This window comes from Saccostrea echinata, unplaced genomic scaffold (genome assembly GCF_033153115.1).
Source record: "Saccostrea echinata isolate AGI-Se365-2 ecotype Australia unplaced genomic scaffold, CSIRO_AGI_Sech_v1 ptg000004l, whole genome shotgun sequence".
Taxonomy (NCBI): domain Eukaryota; kingdom Metazoa; phylum Mollusca; class Bivalvia; order Ostreida; family Ostreidae; genus Saccostrea; species Saccostrea echinata.
This window is the reverse complement of record NW_026889753.1, coordinates 3,718,632-3,731,181: the sequence shown is the minus strand read 5'-3', so window position 1 is coordinate 3,731,181 and position 12,550 is coordinate 3,718,632. Positions and strand designations below refer to the sequence as shown.

The following is a 12,550-nucleotide window of genomic DNA, read 5'->3' as shown; positions in this document are numbered from 1 at the left end:
TACGATCATGTTAAGGAGCACACGGCGGGTGTGACAGGTCGGCTCACTCCTCCATGGCACCTGACTCTACCTCTTATCTTTTTAGAGGTCAATGTTTGCTCTGATTTGTGATTTTGATTTCTGATTTTGAATGGACTTTTGAATAATGTTCGTTATCTCCATATTTCAATACTTAGGCCTGTCGTTCCGTGAGGAACATAGGCCATCAACGACATCCTCCAAAGAACACGATTCTGGGCTGCAACTTTAATTCTTCCTCCGTGTCACGCCTCAAGGTGTTTCTTTAACGTCCCCTTTTTCTCTTGCCCTGTGGGCTCCAGGTCAGGGCCTGGCGTGTGGAAAAAGAATGTGGAAAGCTGGATGGTGGCTTCCTTAGGATGTGTCCGATCCAGTTCCCACTTCTTTCGTCTGATTTGTATGTTTGGTGGTCCCAGCCCTACTCTTCCCCATAGTTTTTTTTATTTGTTATCCTTTCAGGTCATCGAATGTTGAAGATGCGCCTGAGACAGGTGTAAAATGTCTGGATCTTCGGTCGTTCTCCATGTCTCTGATCAATACAGTAAGACGGACTTAAAATTGGAGTTGAGGATCCGCGGTCTAATAATAATGCGGATATTCTTTGAGGCCAAGAGGTTCTTTAGCATTGTAAACGCAGCTTTTGCTTTGCCGATTCTTGACTTGATGTCACGGTCTGTGCCACACTATCTGTCCACCACACTCTCCGGATAGATGAAAGACTCAATTCTGACTGGCTCACCACCAACTGTAACTGATGTTTAGGGAGTCGTGCTTATCTTCATAAATTTTGTTTTCTTCAAGTTGATCTTGAGTCCTGTTCCTGCTGATGTTGTTGCAAGGTGAGTTGTTTTATCCTGCATCTGACTATGGTTGTGCGAAAGGAGAGCCAGGTCATCGGCAAAATCGAGATCATCGAGTTGCATCAGGAGTGTCCTCTGTATACCATTGTTCCTGCCTGATGTGGTGGTCCTCATGATCCAGTCAATGACCAAGAGAAAGAGGAATGGTGACAGCAAACATCCTTGTCGAACTTCTAATTTGACTTCAAAACTCTCGGACGTCTGGCCAGCATGAGAAACTCTGTAAATGCTGAGTGAAATTTATATACATTGTTTAGCTCCTTAAACTAATAAAGTTTATATACATATGCTATATTTGACAATCATACATTCATTTCTCCAAGCCGACTTGTAAAGGAGATAATACTGCTCATTACACAAGTAAATGACACGTTTTGAGCATTTTCATTTTATATATATAGTCACAACAAAGTAAGGGAATTCGGTCTACAATTACTGAACTAATTAGACAAGGGAAGTCTGTGAGAAGCACATTCTATTTGATTCTGTGAAGTAACCATTATTTTTCTGGTGTCAAAAAAAGCCATCATTAATAATAGTAGATATCAATTGAAACATGACGATACCGAATAGTAATCATGCTTAAAAGTGCAATTAAACCATAGAAATTGTGAGCACCTCTGAAAACATCTGGAGGATTAAGCATGCCGTCAGTGTTCGACCAAAAAAATATTGTATTTGCAAATAAGGTGATTGTATGAAACACAGAATTTGCGAAATGTTGACTTTACACGAGAATGTTGATACCCTTATATCATCAACGTTTTAGCCAGTAGCCTGTCTCGTTTTAGAAATTTTTGTACATTTAATAAATAGGTAATAATGGTACATTGCTTCATAAATAAGGTAAGTTGACGATCGAATTGTTGACGTCTTAATGTTTATTATAAAGTTTAGAATTCCAACAGATTGTTCAAAGACCTGGTCTGCAAAGACTACATATATATTGTCATTGAGAAACTCAGGCTTTTTTTCATATCAGTCTCAGAGTACTTGTATGTAGAATCAGGATGGTTTTTAAAAAGTCTATAGATGACACAAGACAAAATAAGAAAATTTGTGAGTTTCATTTTTATTGAAGAGGCAGTTGCCTATGATGTGTAAAGCCTGGTATTTGATTTAATATTTTCATAAGGAGTGAAGACATACACTTTTGATAGAACATTTACTAGATCCCCGTTATGTATATCTGTATCAAAATAATATGTTTTAAAAAGCAGATATTAATTTAAACATTCCTGATGTGTAAAAATATCTGTATCTCATTAAAATACTTCTGACTTTTAAAATCTGACTTCAGGAACCATTGGTTTGTAGTCTATCAGAAAATATCATTGATAATAAAGATTAAATTTTATTTGTATAAAAAAAAAATAATGTCTGGCGCCAATATTCTTTTTCCGAATATTATTTGTCTAAAAATCTGTCTACGAGGATTGTTGCAGAAAAACGCAAATATTTTCAATTTTTTGTTTTATTTCACAAATTCTTTTCAGTGAAAATTTGGCATGCACCAAAATTAACATTTTTTTAACACTACAAAAATATTAATAAAATATATCTGTAAATAAATCAAAGAAACTATGATATTGGCTATCGGTGCATCACTGGCGACGTCAAAATGTAGTTTGTGGCGTTTGTGAAATTGTTCGGAAATCACGCGTCTTGGAGCAGATATTAAAATTCGACATTACATTTAATTTTGAGTTAGAGACCGAGGTATCCATCTTGCACAAACACAGCCATCGAGGATTGTGAAATTTATCTTTGCATTGAGAGTTTCCCATCCCCATCACGATCCTAACATCTCGCGTAATTAATCAGAGCTCCTCACTTATGATGACCAGCTCCTTACTTTAATTCAGTTTGCCGTCATTTTAGTCTACACCAAGAGCTTTTTCCATCGATGACCAATACAACCATCCTTGACCTCCATTTGCCAGGTATAAACCAGTGTCCGAAACACGTTTGTGTCGTCCTGTCGTTTCCTGTATGGGTAGGGGCCATATACCCCGTTTAACACAGTACTGAGTGACAATTTGGTGCGATGCATTATCTCCTGACATCGCCATTTTTGAAAACTTCTAAAGGAAAGTGCGTATGCATATGACGTCATATAATTCCTAATTATGATGTCAAATTCATGAATTTTCAAAAATTAGTACCACAAAGCATAGAGTTGTTATGTTTGTAAATTTTGTAACGTTATATTTCCGTTTTAATCTGGTAATTAAAATAAAAACATCGCTGACAATACTAATTTTATATAGTGCGCCAACCACCGATATTAAACACCCTTTAAATGCCGTTTCACTCCTCGTATTTTATCTTGTTTTGTTTTGTTGTGTTTACTTGAAAATGAAAGGTGATGAATATACTTATAAATCTTAGTAATGGAAGAAATGTAAGAAAGTGTAACAAAAAGAAATATTAGGAAGTTATTAATATAAAACAATTAGAAACGAAATTTTATGTCAATATTCAGTTCAATGTTCTAAAACTAAATTCTGGAAACGAATTATTGAAATATTGATATCCAAGTTGGTAAATATGCCAAAACATCTTTTGATCATTTCGACAAAACTTATATTTGCAAATGAAATATGACATCTGTACATAATCATACTTTATAAAAATATTTTTTAATTAAAAAAAAATATTATTTTAGCTGAAAGGATATCAGAAATTCTTGATCTTATCAAACAAGTATGTCTTTCAAACTCATAATTTCAAACTTCATGTCATTTCAAGGCTATAGGTTTAAATAGGTTACATATGAGAAATAGGAAGAATACTGTTTAACTATTACTAATAGAGAAAATCAAGACTTTGGCGCATTTTTCGCCAAAACTTGTTCTTGCTAAACACTTAGCACAAACAGATTTCAATAATAACGCAGAATTATTTGGCTGCTTATTTAAATATTTGGTGCTAAAGAGTCATTTACTTATGTCTTTGGCAGTTACATAGTATTGATGAAAGTGTTTCATTACAAAATAAATAGAGGATATTCAATGTTTTGTTGTTGGATATGGAATTTATATCACAATGGGGGCAGGATTTTTGATACAGTATTTTTACGAGAGCGAAGCACGAGTGAAAATATATATAAAAAAAAAAAATTAAAAATCCTGTCTCATGAGTGAAATAAATTCCATGTCCAACTACAAAACATTAAATTTTCTATTTATTAAATTTTCCTCATTTCTCTTGGCCTCTGTCTTTTCTTAACACAGTGTTATAGGCTGTGAAATCATGGGTGACCGGTTGAGATGTCATAACTTAGCAACTGCATTGTAGGATTGAATTTAGCAATATATTTGGGAGGAAATTTAAAGTTGTAGTCTCTATCAAGATGGTTTAGTTACTACATCTATCGTATGACAGGCCAATCATTTTTACTTACTTTGATATCCTTTCACACTGCGACAGAATATCATTTTGTTATCCTTTCACACTATGAAAGAATATCACTTTTATTTTATAAATAAATCACTTTATTTCCCTATTGAAAAATGTAATAAACTTCTGTATTTGTGCTCTTTTTGAACCCTACATTTTTGGGGGTTGCATTTCTTGGAACAATTCTGAAGAATACGAGATAGAATCAGAAGTATTCACGTAAATCAAAGATTAAAGATTATTGCACAGCATTGGGTAGATTACTAACACTTTTATCTGTGTCATGAGCAACATTCCTGGCAAGCAAGTAAAGGAGAACGTAATGTACAATTTATCTGCAGAAAGGATTTCTTGTTTCCAAGAATCAATAGAATCAAAACATGACTGACTTTTTGACCCTTTACACAACCATTCCTCACAAATGAAATTAAAATAGCATTTTTTGACAACATAGACAACAGCTTCTTCAATAAGAAGGAACTTGTAAATTATCACACCTTGTCTTCTACAAACTCAATTTATTTTAAATCATTCTGATTCTTGGAATTATGATTCGTTACCTGATTCTTGATTCTAAGAACTCCGATGTTAACAATAAAACTTGCCAAAGTTCCTCAAGTCTATGTAGTCTTTGGAGTACAGGTCTTTGTTGGAATTCCCATGGTACTAATTTTTCTCGTTTAGGCCAGCATTTTTTTATACCCCACGCAACAAGTTGCGAGGTATAATGTTTTTGACCCGTCCGTCAGTCGGTCAGTCAGTAAGTCAGTCCTGTTTTTTGTCAGCGCAACTCCTCATAAACCGCTGCACAGAATTTGGTCAAACTTTAAAGATATTTAGGACACAATGTGTAGATGTGCATATTACTAAGAAATTCTGATTCCTTTATTTTTTCTGGGAATTTCGGCACTTTTCAACTTAGAATTTTGGCCATATCTTGAATATAGAGTTGAACAGTTTGTCAGGGCAACTCCTCATAAACCGCTGCACAGAATTTGGTCAAACTTTGCAGATATTTAGGACACAATGTGTAGATGTGCATATTACCAGGAAATTCCGATTCCTTCATTTTTTCTGAGAATTTCGGCACTTTTCAACTTAGGAAAATGTCCTACTTCGGCACCCTCTTGTGGCCTCCGTGTAAGCTTTGCATCAAAATTAGTGCTGGTTTTAAAACAAGCATCATTTTAAGTTCTTAGCTACAAACACAATTTTAACTGTGTTCTGATTTTTACATCAAAAAAGGGGCCAGATTCGGCCGTTACCATACCTTGTTCTTTGCTAGGAATATGACACCAACAGCCTGTCGTTCAGTCTGTCAATCAAAAACTTTATATGACTGAAAATTGCATGTTTATACACGATGCAAAAGTCGCTAATGGCCACAAATTTCGTCATAACTACGTTACAAGCACATCTGGACAATTAACTTTAAAACAAAGACTCATCGAAAAATCATAAATGACAGAAATATTGCTTAAAAGCCTAATTTTTATCTTCTGTTTCAAAACAATGTCTTTTGCATTATTTATGAAAGTTTTAGTCCAAGTTGTAAGTAAGTATTTTCATACGATACAATGCATAAATTTAATAAAGAGACTGACTATCCGTTTTAAAATGATATATTTCGATTTGATAGTTATTTTCCTTAAAACAACTTCAAAATTGTGCAGAAAACGTTTACCGTTCAGTTTTTCATTAAACTCTGCGATCTTACGGTTTTTCCAACCTCAAGTGACGCCATAGTGTTTTGCAAAATAGTTCATTTATCAAATTTCTTCAGTAAAAGAAGTACATGTATATATTTCGTAGAAATGTTATCTTATATCTACGAAAAAGAATATAATTTAGCAAAAAGATATTTAAAAGGTTAACATTTCCTAAAATTAGTCAATAATTTATTAAACAAATGATGAAAAGGGCAATATGGTAACTCTTACTTATGTTTTTTCTCACTCTGGAATCTAGTATCGAAATCGTATATGTATTGTCTGATATCCACAATTTATATAATTTACTAGCTTAAAAATACGGATATATATTTAAATCCTGTGGTAATATTTAGAAAGTTATTTTTAAAACAAGAGGCCCATGGGCCACATCGCTCACCTGAGCACATTGGCTAGGCAGAAGCACAAATCAGTTCAGTATTGAATATAGAAAAGGGGGGGGGGGGAGGGGGGCTTGAATTTTAAACTACCTGATGATGCTTCCATGTCAATATAACAAATGGCTTTATTGTACTTGAGAAGATTTTTAAAAAAATTTCCCATATATTCCTTTGTAAAAATTTGATCCTCCATTGTGGCTCCTCCCTATCCAAGGGGTCATCATTTGAACTTGAATCTACACTACCTGAGGATGCTTCCATATCAATATGACTAAACATAGCTTTCCTGTTCTTGAGAAGAAATATTTTTTCTATATGTTCTTATGTAAAACTTTCGATCCCCCAATGGGCCCCATCCAACCCCTGGGGGTCATCATTTGAACAAAATTGAATCTACACTACCTGAGGATGCTTCCATATCAAAATGACTAATCATGGTTTGCTTAGTTCTTCAGAAGAAGATGTTTTCCTATATATTTCTATTTAAGACTTTGATCCTCCATTGTGGCCCCATCCTACCCACCGGGGTCATGATTTGAACAAAATAGAATCTACACTACCTGAGGATTCTTCCACATAAATATGACCAATCAGGGCTTTGCTGTTCCTGAGAAGAAGATTTTTAAAATTTTTCCTATACATTTCTATGTAAAACTTTGATCCTCCATTGTGGCCCCGCCCTACCCCCGGGGGTCATGATTTGAATAAATTTGAATCTACACTACCTGTGGATGTTTCCATATAAATATGAACAATCTGGGCTTTGCTGTTCCTGAGAAGAAGATTTTTCCTTTATATTTCTATGTACAACTTTGATAGTCCATTGCGGCCCTGCCCTACCCCCGGTGGTCATGATTTGAACAAACTTGAATCTACACTACCTGAGGACGCTTCCATATAAATATGACTCATCATGGCTTTGCTGTTCTTGAGAAGAAGATTTTTAAAGATTTTTCCTATATATATATTTCTATATAAAACTTTGATCCTCCATTGTGGCCACGCCCTACCCCCGGGGGTCATGATTTGAACAAACTTGAATCTACACTACCTGAGGATGCTTCCATATAAATATGACTCATCATGACTTTGTTGTTCTTGAGAAGATTTTTAAAGATTTTTCCTATATATTTCTATGTAAAACTTGGGCGTGGCCCTTCATTTGAACAAACTTGAATCCCCTTTACCCAAGGATACTTTGTGGCAAGGTTGGTTGAAATTGGCCCAGTGGTTCTTGAGAAGAAGTCGAAAATGTGAAAAGTTTACAGACAGACAGACAGACGGACACCGGATAAAATGTGATCAGAAAAGCTCACTTGAGCTTTCAGCTCAGGTGAGCTAAAAAAAAAAAGGATTATCTCCCTCATGCATAGTTCTGGTCCTTCGAAGTATTTGGCTCTAGTTTTTGGCATCTTTTTCAGATCTTCCAAGTTTTTTTATTTAAATATTTTGGGTTTCCAACGTTTCGGTTTCAGCATCACTGAAGAGACATAATTTGTCGAAATGCGCATCTGGTGCATCAAAATTGGTTCCGTATATGATTTACATTATAAGTTTTCTGAAGATGCTGAAATTATGCCATTTGAACCATTTTTTTTTCCTTCGCGTTTTTGTCGATGCTGTTAAATCCTCGATTCTCTTATGTTGGCAAGTAACATCTGTTATTTTATGTCTGGCTTCTTTAAAAAGGTGATAAACTATACAATTTTTGAACATATATAATATCAAACTATATTAAATGGATATCAATGCTGCTTTTCTACACTGAATCAATAAATTTGTGAAGTTGGAGACACCTTAATGTTTAAAATTTGTTCACTTGCTGTTTTCATAAGAGCTCTGATAAAATAAAATTGTAAATGACCAAAGATATTTTTTGGAATTAATACTTGCATAATATTTCCCCCATAGAATAAATGAACCAGACCTCTAAAACAATTCTTTTTTACTAATAGTTGTTTTGACTCGAAATGCCATACCATAGATATCATAAGGATGCTTCCATTTTAATACTTTTTTTTCAACGACCATTTCTATATCTGTTAATTTTATTCAGTTGCGATCTTGACAGGTGGTGATATATTACGTAAAAAAAAAAAAATTAAATCAAATCATCGTTAAAACCAAATTTTTGCAATCTTGTCTTGGCAAACTCAACTTGAAATCCACGTTGGCTGGTGAAAATTGAATTTGATGCTGTTTACTGTCAATAAACTTGGCCACATGGCTCTTTTTTTTTTCTTTTTTTTTTTTTTCTTTTTTTTTTTTTTTTTGAAATCCAATACTAGTGCTGGTATGATGGATGATCTATCTTTGTTTGCAGAAAGTAAAAGCTATAAAATGAGCAAACAAGAAGTCCACGGGCTGGGTCCTGCTTTTTTCAGATGTTAAAAAGATTTTTCATCCTTATAATCCCATGAAAATTTGACCCCATAATATGGCCCGACTCTAACTCTAAAAGATCTCTAAATCCATACACCTCGATTCAGTATCAATTGTATGTAATAACGAACATTGACAAATCTCAAAAATCCAGTAAACAACACTAATCGCGAACAGGGCAAAAACACAGACCCTTGGAAACACGAGAGGTCTCCTGTCGTCCGGTCACACCCGCTGTGAGCACTATGCATTGGTGAGGTTTGCGAGTACTCCGTAGTAAAATTAAGTATAAAAGCAATGACCTAACAAACAGTATGAAATATTTTAGACAAAATACGACCCAACGATAGGTTGTATTTACAAACTAGGTCATTATAACGGCGTAGAATTTGCGAAAAAACTGACTTTATACGAGGCTGTTGAAATCCTTGAAATATCAACTTAATTAACTTTGTTAGTAGCTTTCTTCAGTTTAAAAATTGATCGTATTCATAGCATATACTCTTGCGTATCGAATCAGTTGGGAGACAAAAACACCATATTTAGGTGATAATGGAATCTTGCTATATAAATAAAGTTGAAGATAAAAAAGCTGAAGTCATTTCACAGCTTTTACTTTTTAATAAAGTAATTCTGTAGATCTAAGAATTCCATTTTTATTGAGTCATTATTGGTCATTACTTTTATCCATTTTTATGACTAACATGGCTTTTACAATTATGGAGATAAATTTTCTTCCTGTATAAATGGATTATTAAAATTTGATCCCGATTTTAGCTAACTCTAATCCACGGTCCATGATTTTTAAAACAAGAGGCCCAAGGGCCTTAACGGTCACCTGAGTATAATACATCAATTTAGAAGTTATATACACTGATAGATGAAGCTTTGTTGCCCTAAAGCAAGAGAAGTAGGAAGATCAGGATCAACAAAATAATTAGTCTAGTATTCAGTATCAACTCATAAATTAAGTTCTAATCTGTCCCCCACTTAACACTATCACCATGCAGACTATTAATAAACTATTAGTGCTTCTGTACTATTTTTAAACCCATATTAAGACCTCTAGCATTGACCTCTCTTATGGTCTTTGAAGAACTTTTAATAAGATAAGTTATTTTTGTCTCATTTTTATTTATCTATTACTTACAGGTCTACCTGATTATTAAAACTAAGAAAATACTTTTTGAATTATATGATAAACATTCTTGCATAATTATCTTATTCTATTAACCTTTCAAATACATTATTTACAGTGATTAATTATCAAAGGTGAATGGAAAAGGGGAATAACTTCTCTCAGTAAAATACAAATTAATAGAGCCCTGCCCAGGACTAGAATGCTTAGACAAATGGTCCAGATGTTCAAAAATCTGGTAGATATACGCTTACTTATATCATTTAAACTTTTACTCAGTTTTCTTCTGATATGCCCAGAAGCAGAGAAGAATTTCACAGATACAATGCATTATTCACTACAGATTCAACAAAGCCTTACCCTAACACCAGAACCCAAGACCAAGGGTCAAGAAATTTATAAATTTGGAAGAGTTACCCTCATCATCATAACTATGGACTTCGAAGAATTAACACTTTTCCACTATATTATCAAAAGTCCCCCCCCCTCGTTATGCCAGAACCCCTGACCCTAGGACCACAAGATTTAAAAATTCTGTTCGAAGCTCCCATTTTCATCATAGCTAAGCAATTTATTTATCAGCTCAACGCTAAGGTGCAGACAGGATTAAATAATGATTAATTAATAGAATTAATGCATTTTCACTATATAATCAATAGAGCCCCACCCTAACATCAGAACCCCTTACCCATGGGTGATGGCTTTCACAATTCTGGAAGGGGCCCACCTCCTCATCATAACTATGTACTTAGTTTATCACCTTAATGCTCAGGAGCAGAGGAGAAGATTTTCAAAGAATTAATGCATTTTCACTATATAGTCAATAGAGCCCCGCCCTAACACCAGAACCCCTGACCCTGGGGCCATGAAATTCACAATTTTGGAAGAGATACTCTTGCTCATCATAACTATGTACTTAGTTATTTTATTTAATATCCAGGAGCAGAGAAGAAGATTTTCAAAGAATTAATGCATTTTGACTATATAATCAATAGAGCCCCGCCCTGACATCAGAACCCCTGTCCCTGGGGCCATGAATTTCACAATTTTGGAAGAGGCTCTCTTGCTCCTCATAACTATGGACTTAGTTACTTTATTTAATACCCAGGAGCACAGAAGAAGATTTTCAAAGAAATAATGCACTTTCACTATAAGACTTATATAGCCCCCCCCCCTGTGGCCAGAACCCCTGACCCTGGGGCCATGATTTTCACAATTTCGGAAGAGGCATTCTTGCTCATCATAACTATGTACTTAGTTACTTTATTTAATACCCAGGAGCACAGGAGAAGATTTTCAAAGAATTAATGCATTTTCACTATATAATCAATAGAGCCCCGCCCTAACATCAGAACCCCTGACCCTGGGGCCATGAATTTCACAATTTTGGAAGAGGCACTCTTGTTCTTCATAACTATGTACTTAGTTACTTTATTTAATACCCAGGAGCAGAGAAGAAGATTTTCAAAGAAATAATGCACTTTCACTATATGATCTATATAGACCCATCCTGGGGCCAGAACCCCTGACCCTGGGGCCATGAATTTCACAATTTTGGTAGAGGGCTCAATGCTTGTTACAATCATGCCAACAGTTTGACTGCTTGATGTCCTGGAGTAAAGAAGAAGATTTTTAAAGATTGCATTATTTTTGGTGGTTTTAGCCCCACCCCTCAGGCCCCAGGGGGGGCAGGGACCATGAAATTCACATTCTTTGTTCCCCTTCACCCATAGATGCTATATGCCAAATTTGGTTGAAATTGGTTAAGCGGTTTCAGAGAAGAAGCTAAAAATGTTCAAATGTTAACACACGACGCACGTACGACGCACGCCGACGGACGAGAACGGATAGCAATAGGTCACCTGAGTGACTCAGGTGACCTAAAAATAAATCCACACAATTTAGGGAAACATGATACAAACAAAAAATGGAAGCACTGATTGGTATATTTTTTGGACCTATTTTGGCTGTAAATGATGCGAATATTAAATTTCTAAAATATAGATTATAGACTTTTTATGATGTTAAAAATTCTACCTTTTTGCGTTTACTCTTATTAATCCTTGCAACTTTTAATCACTTTATAGGACCTTACTGAGAAATTTTAAATAAAAAAATTAAAATGTTCATATAACTTATATTAACATGACTTAAGTAGTTATTTTTATGATATTTTAAGAAAGTTTTATGCATCATTTGTCCTTAAGAATGCTTGCAAATTAATGGTTTTAATTGTAGGTTTTCAAAAGATTTTTTTTAAAATTCTTATATAGTCTCATGTATAATTTTGATCCTTTATTGTGATCCCACCCTACCCCTGAGGGAAATGATTTAAACAATTCTGAATCTACACATGTCACAGAAATTTAATCTTTTATGACCTACATGTAGCTGTTCTCGAGAAGAAGATTGTAAAAGAAGTTAATCTCATATGGTACCTATTTTGATGCACCAGATGCGCATTTCGATAAGATTTGTCTCTTAAGTGATACTCATACCAAAAACGTTGGAAATCCGAAATATTTAAATTTAAAAACAAATTGAAGAGCTAAAAAAGGGGTTCCAAAAAGTGGAGCCAAATACGTCGAAGAATGAGCTATGCATGAGGAAGATAATCCTTAATTTTGAAATAAATTTCTA

At 34.5% G+C, this 12,550-nt stretch overlaps 1 protein-coding gene across 1 annotated transcript; it reads right to left on the bottom strand.

The window, feature by feature from the left end:
* Positions 1-776: 776 nt before the first annotated feature.
* Positions 777-2,950, bottom strand: LOC133179251 (uncharacterized). The gene is made up of 2 exons (XM_061314040.1): positions 2,799-2,950; positions 777-1,107 (listed from the first exon to the last, which is right to left on the bottom strand). Exons 1-2 carry the CDS (start codon positions 2,948-2,950, stop codon positions 777-779), a joined length of 483 nt encoding a protein of 160 aa, XP_061170024.1.
* Between the last annotated feature and the right edge of the window lie 9,600 nt (positions 2,951-12,550).